Raw genomic sequence first — 10394 nt, forward strand, 5'->3', positions numbered from 1 at the left:
TCTTTCTTTCTATGTGTATGCATGAACATATATGTATGTGTGTGGAGGCCAGAGGCTAACATTGGCCATTTTTTTCTATCACTCTCTACCTTATTATTTTTTTTTTTATATTTTGAGACAAGGTCTCACTATGTAGTCTTGTCTAGCCTAGAACTCACCCTGTAGGCCAGGCTGGCCTGGAACTCACAGAGATTTGCCTGCTTCTGCCTCCCGAGTGTTGAGATGGTGGGTGCCATCATACCCACCTTAAACCCTTTTTAAAAATTAAAAAATCATTTTATTATTTTTATTTTATTTGCATGAGTGTTCTGCCAGGTCTCTGCGAGAGCAGCCAGTGCTCTTAACAGCTCAGCCATCTTTCCAGGCTCCTTCTAACCTTTTGATTGTGAATTCAGAGTCAGGCACAAGCTCATGTCAGGAATCTTTCTGGAGTCAGTCTGTAGATGGGAAGGGGAGGGACTCACTGTCTCATGAAGAGTGGTCCTCTGGAAGGCCCAGGTGAAGCTCACGGTGGCGTTCTCCTCAATGGTGTAGGTATAGGACTGTTTGCCTTTGCCACCTTTCCAAGTCTCCACAGGAGTGTTGGTTCTAGAATTCATGCCCTGAACCCAGGATAGATAAGTGAGGAAAACATGTAGGAACAGAGGATGCCTACATTGTTACCATCCCATTAGCTGTCACACTGGTCAGATCCACTTTAAATAATGTGGGGTCAGTCCCTGGTGGTCACTCTGGGCTCTTCTTCTCATCACTATGAGAATCACAGGATGAGTAAACCATTATGTTGACTCATCAGTGGAGGTGGGCGGGTAGGGCCTACCTTCCATGGAAGCCCCCAGCTGGCCAAGAGAGGACAACGTACCACCATGAAGTAGAGCTCACAGTTCACAGAACAGATGGTCTCAAAGACAAATGTAATCCTGGCCACCTCTTTGTTCTCTATGTCTGCCATCACTGACTGTGGAGGTCTGTGGGGACAGAAGCTAAAGGTCAGTTCAGAGACCAGGCAGTGCTTCTCGAAGAGTCTAGACAACAGAAAGGGTCAGCTGGAGGACAGGATTAGGCTTGGAGTTTGTTAAAAAGAGTAGGAACTAAGTCCAGCTATGCCACTCAAACTATATAACCTTGTTGACCTAGCCAACCTGTAGTTCCTTCAAGTATGAAATGGAAGTGATAATTTTTTTTTTTTGTGCGATAAGATCTTACTTAGCCTAAGCTGGCCTCCTTAGCTCACTATGTAGCTAAGGATGGTCTTAGGCTCCTGATCCTCCTGCCTCAGTTTCCCAAGGACTGGGATTATAGGCATGTGCCACAATACCTGGCAGGTGGAAGTGATAGTGATAATAGCTTTCTTATATCTCATTATCATTGAGATATCCAACAGCACACCCAATGTAAATATACTTTATGAAATTCAGTAAGAACCATCCTGCTTAATCTTCTTGCCTCAAATAAAGACACTGTATAAGGGCACAGTGGCCCTATTTTTAAGTCTCTATAATTCTGTCTGATAGTATGAGGAGGAAGGAATCAAGTAGCAAGCAATGGAAGAAACGAGGTGGGTCAAGACAGCAGGGCAGCTGATTACTTATTTCATTGCTGTGACAAAATACCTGACAAGAAGCAACTTAAAGGAGGAAGTTTATTTTGTCTCATGGTTTGAGGGGATAAAGTCCACATGAAGGGAAAGTGTGTCAGCTGGTGCAGGAGGTGGCTGGTGGCATCCAGTCAGGAAATGGAGAGATGACACTGGTGCTCCATTCACTTTTCTCCTTTGTATTCAGTCCAGGACCCCAATTCTGAGATAGTGCCACCCACATTCAGGGTGGGTCTTCCTCATTTAAACCTCTCTGGAAATGCCCTCACAGACATACCTGGAGGTGTGTCTCCTAGGTGATTCCAAATCTTGTCAGGTTGACAATCAAGGTTAACCATCACAGTAGTGACTAAGAAGATGTGTTAGTGTCTAGTTAATATGGCCAAACCACCACTGTGTGCTCCCCTCTGTTCTAGACCCATATCTAAGTGAGGTGAATCTCAACTCTGAAGCCTCCTTCCACAGCACATTCCCATGTGAGAGCTGCATGCAGCCAGTTTGTCTTAGGCTTCCACTGGCTTTTTGTTCCTTACCTGAATCCTGGCACAACCAGAGTGAGAATCATGAAGTCATTGTCTGAGGCTCCAACAGCTGTATAAATGTGGTCACCAGCCACCTCCCAGCCTGGAGAAAGGAGAGGGGAAAGTCAATGCCCTGTGCTCTCAAGTGTGGACCAAGTGTGTATGGGATCACAGTCTGGGAGAGGCATGGAACTGCTTTCAAGGCTTCCAGACCTCATGCTTGTCCTGCAGTGATGTTTCTCTTTTATTTTCTTCCCTCCGTCCCTTCCTCCCTTACTTTCTTCCTTTATTTTTTCCCCTCTCTAGACAAGGTCTTACACTGTAGCACAGGCTGGCCAGGACTTGTGGCAATCCTTGTTTTAACCTCCAGAGTGCTGGGATTACAAGTGTACATCACCACACCCAGCTTACCCTTCTACTTTGGAAGACGCCAAAGCTTTAAGAGTGAGACCTTTGGGGTACATGCAGTCTTTTTCGTTTTATTTTTAACATTTTTGTTGTTTTGAGTTTCATACTGTAGTCAAGGTCAGTCTGGAACTTACTATGTGGCCCAGGCTGGCCTCAAATTTACTGCAATTCTCCTGCCTCAGCCTTTTGAGTGCTGGGATTATGAGCAATGCCTGGCTGTGCATGTTTTCCCTAGCCCCATTTCTGTCTCTGAAACTAAGCTTAGGCAGTACACTTGCCCACAGGAGTGGAACTTTGAACAGATGAAGAAATGCGAATGTGGAAGAAACCCCGTGGGCATACGGGGAGTGACAGCTCAGGGTAATGGGGAGAGGCAGTCACCTGTCAGGCCTTTGTACTCAAAGTTGACCCCACTGAGAACAGTAGTTTCCATGTTTGTGGGCAGTGTGTTCCACCATTTGTATTCAAATCCAACAGCAGGCTCAGTCCCCGCTGGGCAGTAGGTACAATCTGGGGAAACCACAAGATCCATCACTCAAGAGAAACACCATGGCCACTGCTGGACCTGCTGCCACACAGAAAAATGGCAGCCAAATAGTAGATTGCTTAGTGCTGTTGCACAAATCAAATGGAATTAAAAACATTACGACAATGTATTTAACACCTTCAAGGTAGAAACACTGACCCTTCATTCCAGTACTCTAACTATCCTCACCCATCAGAATTTTCACTTCAAAACTTCAATGTACCTTTTAATCATACACATATATTCTTATGATTGTCACATCATTATTATTACATGCATTTGCATTAGCAGGTGCACAAATCTTCCAACTCCTCTCATGAAGCATCACTTATAGGTTCTGATTGTATCCAGCTGGTCATCTCAGCCCTGCCCCCTCCCCAAACCTTCTAGTAAGCATCTCTGATACTGGAAGTCTCTGCTGTGAAGACCGGGATCCTTGAGAGCTGAGTCATTTTGCAGATGCCGTGAGGAAGGCAGGGCAGTTGTTAAATCTGATCCTGACCTACAGACTCATGAACCTGGTCCTCAGGGCTGGTCTGGTCTTCAATGCCTCCTTTGGATGGGCAGAGTGCATTCATTCACCTGGCTACTGTAAACATCCATGTGGCCGACCCACACAGCTGATATGAGGATGGATAGGATGTAGGGACCAGGGCAGCAGGGCTGTTACCAGAGCCATTGGAGTATGAGCCGTAGGGGCAGGGCTCGCAGGTGCTATTGTTGGTTTTGAAGAAGCCGGGGTTGCAGGGTGGGCAGAAAGTCTTCACACCAGAAGCAGGCAGCTTCACTGCCCCTTCGAGGTCCTCATCACAGATTTTTGGCATGGCCCATTTGTACATGCGCTGTGTCTGTAAAAATGGATCAAGCAAGATTCAGCATGTTTGGGATTTAGCCCATGTTTTAGACTCTAACACATGGATGGGGGGACATGGGGACTTGAAGACAGCATGAGAACTCTAGAAAGGGTAGAGGAGTCTGTTCTGGTCATATGTTTATACACAGTAACTGTCTGCCAAATAATGATGAGCTGAGGAGGGGGTATCTAATGTGGATTCTGTGACAGAAGGAATGAGTGGGACAGGTTGTCTTCAGAAAACACTCCATTTCTACTGTGGAGTTCTTTTTAAAAAATTTATATGCTGTGTGTGGTGGCCTTTAATCTTAGCATTTGAAAAGCAGAGACAGGCTGTAAGTCCAAGACCAGCCTGAACTATATAGTGAGTTCTAGGCCAGCCAGGGCTACATAGTGAGACCTTGTTTCAAAAAAAATTAGGTTTGTGTTAAACTATAGTCTACTAAGTGTGTAATAGTGTGTAATTTTAAAAGAAAGCACGAGAGTTGGAGAGATGACTCAGTGGTTAAGAGCACTGGATGCTCTTGCAGAGCAGCTGGGTTCAATTTCTAGCACCTACATGGTAGCTAACAACCATCTGTAACTCCAGTTCCAGGGGATCCAATGCCTTCTACTGACCTCCGTGGACATTGCACAACATGGGTGAACTTACACACATGCAGGCAATATGCTCATAAACATAAAATAAAAATAAAATATTTTTAAAAAATAATAAAAGATTTAAAACTTTTTTTTTTGTCTTTTTGAGACAGGGTCTCCTTGCAACCCTAGCTATCCTGGAACTTGCTATGTAGACCAGGCTGGGCTTGAACTCACAAAGATCTGCCTTCCTCTGCCTCCCAAGTGCTGGGATTAAAGGTGTGTGTCACCATGCCCGGCTAAAAGATTTAAAACTTTTTAAAAAAGAAAACATGGGTTGGACATGGTGGCACGCCCCTCTTTTTATATTTCATTGAGCCCCCCCATGACACACACGTTTAACCTCAGCACTTGGGAGGCAGAGGCAAGCAGCTGTCTGTGAGATGGAGGCCACCCTGATTTACATAGTTCCAGGCCATCCAGGGCTACAGGAAGAGCCTATCTCAAAAAAATCAAAAACAAAAATTAAATATGTACCAGACCTAGTGTCTCCATGATGAATGAGAAATGGCTCTTGACATCCAGAAGCTCCCATCTAGCAAGAACAATAATTACAGAGTAATAGTCCAGGTGGGAGAATACACATGATATTGAAATGTCAAAACAAGATGAATAGTCAGCCTTCAGGCCAGTGGACAAAGAAGCCATATTCTGTCACCTACTGAGGCCATTCCTTGTCCCTTGATTGAAGCAATGGTTAAGATGGGAGGGGATGACCTGCAGGAGACCCCTGGTGAGTTGGGGGAAGGTGGTACTACATTCTTCCCAACTGACCCTCAGAGCTAATCAAAATTGAAAGGGAGCCCTGATGAATGGCACAGTGTTGATAGTAAGAACGATCTGTACTCCATGCTATCCCAGTGAAAAGACAGGTAAGCAAGCCTCCTCTATTCAGGATAGCAAGTGACAAGGACACAAGAAGAAGCCTGTCCGTGCATCAGGCTCTTCCTCCCCATGCTCAGCTCAGCCCTCTTCCCTGTGAACAGCCAGTGGCTGACAGAGTCTCATAAAGCCCACGCTGGTCTTGAACTTATGAGCCCCCTGCTTCAGACTCCTGAATGTTGGATTACAGGTTTATGCCACCACACCTGGCCCCAAGCTTGTCTTAACCTTAATCTTCCTTGACTGACTCCTGTAGATTTTAAAAAATATTTATTTTTATTTTATGTGTATGAGTGTATTGCCTGCAATTACGTTAAGTGCACCCGTGCATGCAATGCTCATGGAGGTCAGAAGAGGGCATTGAATCCCTTGGAACTGGAATTATGGATGGTTGTTAGCCACTATGCGGGTGCTGGGAACTGAATCCAGGGCCTTTGCAAGAGCAGCCAGAACTCTTAACTTCTGAGCTATCTCTTTAGGCACCTCCTATGGATTTTTAGTCAGGAAAACTAACTTGGGCTATCTCCTGTAACAGCTCATTTAATGGCCCCAAAGAATTTACCATTCTGGTCCCTTTGAAACCACTGAAGCCAGCAAAGGTCACAAGGACAATCACAGCACCCAGCCTGAAGTATAGCCCTTTAGTTTGAAAACAGTGTAGAGGACAAACTGAAGTCAGCAGACTTGGCTGACTGTGCTGGTGTGAGGCATGTAGAGTCGTCTGTCAGGTGCTCTGCTGAGTGCTCATAGCCCTCTGGGCCATGCTTGGGCTGCACTACATGACAGGAATACCAGTTTTTACCTGACCCAGCATCTAGAGGCCCCAGGTGGTCAGGTGAGCAAACATACCCAGGCTCTGGGCAACAGAACACACTGTAGATGTGGAAGGCCTTGGCCTGAGCCCAGGACAGGTGAGAGTGGGGCAGAAGGAAGGAAAGACAGCTACATCTGGTCACATGTTATGTCCAAGGGAAAGAAGAGAAGCAGGATTAATGTCTCTATTATCATTATTAATTATATTATTATTATTATTAATTTAGACAGAGTTTCATCCAGCCCAGGCTGATCTCGGATTTGCTATGCATTCAAGGCTGGCCTTGAACTCCAGATCCTCCTGCCTCCTCCTCCCAAGTGCTAGAAGTGTAGCCTTCACAATTAGCTAACTATCCCTATTTTATTAGTGGGTCAATTAAGATCAAGAAAATGAAAGTAGGGGCTGAGGGATGGCTTAGTGTATAAGAGAATTGCTATGCAAGCAAGAGGACCTGAGTTCAAATCCCCAACATCCATATAAAACCTGGGAGTGGCTGTGTGCATCTGTAACCTCAGCATGGTGGGGGGGGGGCAGAGACAAGCATGCCTGGAGCTCAGTGGCTAGCCAGTCTAATTGAAATGGCAAGTTTCAGGTTCAATGAGCCTGTAAAGATAAGGTGGAGAGGGCCAGGCATGGTGGTGCATGCCTGCCTTTAACCCCAGCACTTGGGAGGCAGACACAGGCAGATTCCTGTGAGATCAAGGCCAGTCTGGTCTACATAGTAAGTTCCAAGCCAGCTGGGGCTATGGAGAGACCCTGTCTCTAACAGTCAAACAAATAAATAAACAAAAAATAAGGTGAGGTAGAGAGCAATAAAGAAGAGACTCAACATCCTTCTCTGGCCTTTACATGCACACACGTGAGCGACCTACCATTCTTGGTATAATTCTATCTCCCCAAGAGGCTTGTAGGGATAACAAGGCTTGTAGAATGTCTAGTCTAGGATAGATCCTGCCTCTTAGACCCTCCAGTCCATCAATCCTCGCTTACCTCTGGTTCTCATATGCACCAGGTACACACCGGCCTTCCCTGCACTGGAAGGACCCAGGGTTCCTCTTTCTCATTCAACTCTGCCCTATGTCAGCTCCTCAGAGCTCATCCTGACCCTTTCTGGAATAGTATCCCCACCTTCTGTCATTCTGTCTCCCAATCCTGTGTGTTCATTTCTTCTTACCATGTATTACCATCCTAGATCTTACACACTCATCTGTGGTTTATCTGTTGTCTCCTTCCCCAACAAGAATTACATTTCAGGGGGCTGGAAAGATGACTCAGAGGTTAAGACTACTAGCTGCTCCTGCAAACGACCTGGGCTCAGTTCCCAGCACCTATGTGGTAGATAACAAGTTCTAAGGGTTCCTATGTCCTCTCCTGGCCTCCATGACATTGCATGCATGGATGCACTTACATAATTGCAGGCAAAACACTCATACACATAATCCAAAATTTATACTTAAAAAAAAAAAAAGAATTAAGCTCCATAGCCAGGTTCAGAATACGTGCCTTAATCTCAGCACTTGAGAGGAAAGTCAGGAAGACCAGGAATTCAAGGCCAGCTTGGGCTACCTGAGACTAGGCTCAACAGGAACAATGACAAAAACAATGAACAAATGAAAAAGAAAAAGGAAAAGAAGAGAAAATAAATTAAGAACCACAGGAGCTAGAATGTTCCCCTGGCTCTGTTAACTGAGTGAGGCTAGTGCCTGCACTGTCCTAGCACACAATGGCTGCACAAGAAGTATTTGCTAGGAAAAAAACCTCAAAACAAAACCATACTAGCTGGGTGTGGTGGTCTATATTTGTAATCCCAAAAACTGGGGAGCAGGGCAGGAGGATCAGGAGTTTGAGGTCAGCTTCGATTATATAGTAAATTCAAGGACAATCTGGGCTACAATGAGTCACAATAAAAAACAAAAAAGTGCTGGGTGTGGTGGCGCACACCTATAGTCCCAGCACTTGGGAGGCAGAGGCAGGCGGAGCTCTGTGAGTTCAAGGCCTGCCTGGTCTACATAGTGAGTTCCAGGCCAGCTGGGGCTGCAGGGGGACCCTGTCTCAAAAAGACCAACCAACAAACAAACAAAACAAAACAAAAAAGTATTTGCTAATTTTAGTTCAACAGTCTCTTCTGAGAGGCCTTCTCTAGCCCCTCAGGTCTTTTTCTGTTTGGGGTGGGGGTTCCCTAGGGCTCTACATATAACCCTAGCTGCCTCATCAGGTCCCACCTTCTCCTCTGCAGCCTCCCCTATAACCCTGTGAGTCCCATGAGAGCAGAGGTCCATCCCAGGTCACTGTTATCTCTGACTCCCCAGGCCGATGTACAGTTCTGCACAATTGCTTGTCAGCTCCATGACAACCAAACCACAGAGGAAAGGCCTTTTCTGAGGCAGAAGGCCTGGTTGGGGTCGGGGTGGGAGAGAAACAACAGGGGCTGAGCCAGTGAGGCCATCCCCCAGGGAGCTGGAAGTGGGACCCGATTCCCTTGACCACCTGCGGAAGCAGCTGAGGACGGAGTAGATCTGTGGACAGGACCGTGTGTGGACAGGCAGACAGTGCTCAGGGGCCAAGCAAGTGGAAGAACCCAAGCAAAAGAAAATTAAGTGGCTGAAACAGCATTTTTGAGAGCTGAGCAAAACAAAAAGGCAAGAGGAGTGTCTGACCTGACCATGAATGAATCCATTTCTTTGGTTCCCTGACTAGCCTGGGCTCAAGCGTACAGGTCTGTGGGGTTTGATCCCGTCCCACTTTTACTGACCGTTGGAACCTGAACATCGGTAAAGCCCAGGGAGCAGGGAGCAGGGGCTCAAAGAGTGCTACCCACCTCTCCATTGGCATCACAGGCTGTGTGTGTGTAGAAATAATCCTTGTCCGTGCAGGCAGGGCGCACTTTGCAGGTGGAAGATCCTTTTTCTAAACAGCCAAAGCAAGAAAAAAATATTTGAAGTTACATGAGAGAGCAGAGCTCTTAACCACTGCTTGTGGCCAGTAACTTCCAAAGCCTTGGGTAGATCTCCACACAGAGTATTTGTTTTCTATTTCTGTTTGTTTAGTTTTGCTTTTTTTTTTTTTTTTTTTTTTTTTTTTTTAAAAAAAAAAAAGAAACTCAGTCTGCATTCCGAACAGCCTCAAACTCACAGCAATTCTGTCTCAGCATTCTGGAGGGCTAGGGTTACAGATATGAGCTACCATGCCCAGCTGGGGCTTTTAGACTTTTATCCCAAGACTTTCTCAGAACAGTCTCTTACCATATGCCTAGAATGAAGAAGGCTGTTATTTTCCTTCTCCACGAGACCTTCCTACACAACATTGGAATTTCCTTGGACTCTCAAGACAGAAGTGTCTTCCATCTTTTCCTTGCCTAATCCCGGCACTGTCTGGAAGCCTTGACCTCAACCTGCTGAGAAATGCTATTACTTTTATCCTGCCCTGGTATACTGGGGATTGAACACAGGACCTCAAGCGTGGTAGGTAAATACTCTACCACTGAGCCAAAACTTCGGCTGTTTTATCCTGCTCTTTTTTGCTCTACTTATGCCTACATTAGTGCTGTGTCAACATTATGAACTCTTAGGTAACAACTATTACAGTGAATCCCTCTTTAAAGCAATGGATTTCACTTAAAAATTATTTTTCTTAAATTTTAGAGACCGAGTCTCACATTGTAGCCCAGGTTGGACTGGAACTCCCAATCTTCTTGTCTCCGGTTCTCAAGTACTGGGACTACAGGTATGTGCCACCATACCTGGCTTAAAAACTCCAGTGAATCCCTCTTTAAAGCAATGGATTTCACTTAAAAATTATTTTTCTCAAGTACTGGGACTACAGGTATGTGCCACCATACCTGGCTTAAAAACTTTCTTTGAGCTGGGCGTGGTGGCGCACACTTTTAATCCCAGCACTTGGGAGGCAGAGGCAGGTGGATCTTTGTGAGTTCAAGGCTAGCCAGGTCTACATAGTGAGTTCCAGGACAGCTGGGGCTACAGGGAGACCCTGTCTCAAAAAGACAAAAAACCAAAAAAAAAAAAACCATTTTTTTTTGAAAAATTAAAAAGAGCTGTTTTCTCTGCTTAGAAAATATGCATAAATCACTCAGCACTTGGGAGACTGAGGCAGGTGGATCTCTGTGAGTGCAAGGCCAGCCTGGTCTACATAGTGAG

General features: G+C 45.6%; 1 protein-coding gene across 3 annotated transcripts in view; it reads right to left on the reverse strand.

The window, feature by feature from the left end:
• Window positions 1–10394, reverse strand: part of Kiaa1324 (KIAA1324 ortholog) — a 100576-nt gene that overhangs the window by 17636 nt on the left and 72546 nt on the right. For all 3 annotated transcript variants that reach the window (XM_008850404.3, XM_008850405.3, XM_008850406.2), the window contains 6 exons: window positions 9059–9147; window positions 3723–3900; window positions 2908–3036; window positions 2131–2221; window positions 863–968; window positions 465–602 (listed from right to left, as the gene is read on the reverse strand). In XM_008850404.3, coding sequence (XP_008848626.1) covers window positions 465–602; window positions 863–968; window positions 2131–2221; window positions 2908–3036; window positions 3723–3900; window positions 9059–9147 — 731 coding nt within the window. The remainder of the gene's footprint in view (window positions 1–464; window positions 603–862; window positions 969–2130; window positions 2222–2907; window positions 3037–3722; window positions 3901–9058; window positions 9148–10394) is intronic.

Source organism: Nannospalax galili, unplaced genomic scaffold (genome assembly GCF_000622305.1).
Source record: "Nannospalax galili isolate Female #2095 unplaced genomic scaffold, S.galili_v1.0 scaffold5, whole genome shotgun sequence".
Classification (NCBI taxonomy): Eukaryota; Metazoa; Chordata; class Mammalia; order Rodentia; family Spalacidae; genus Nannospalax; species Nannospalax galili.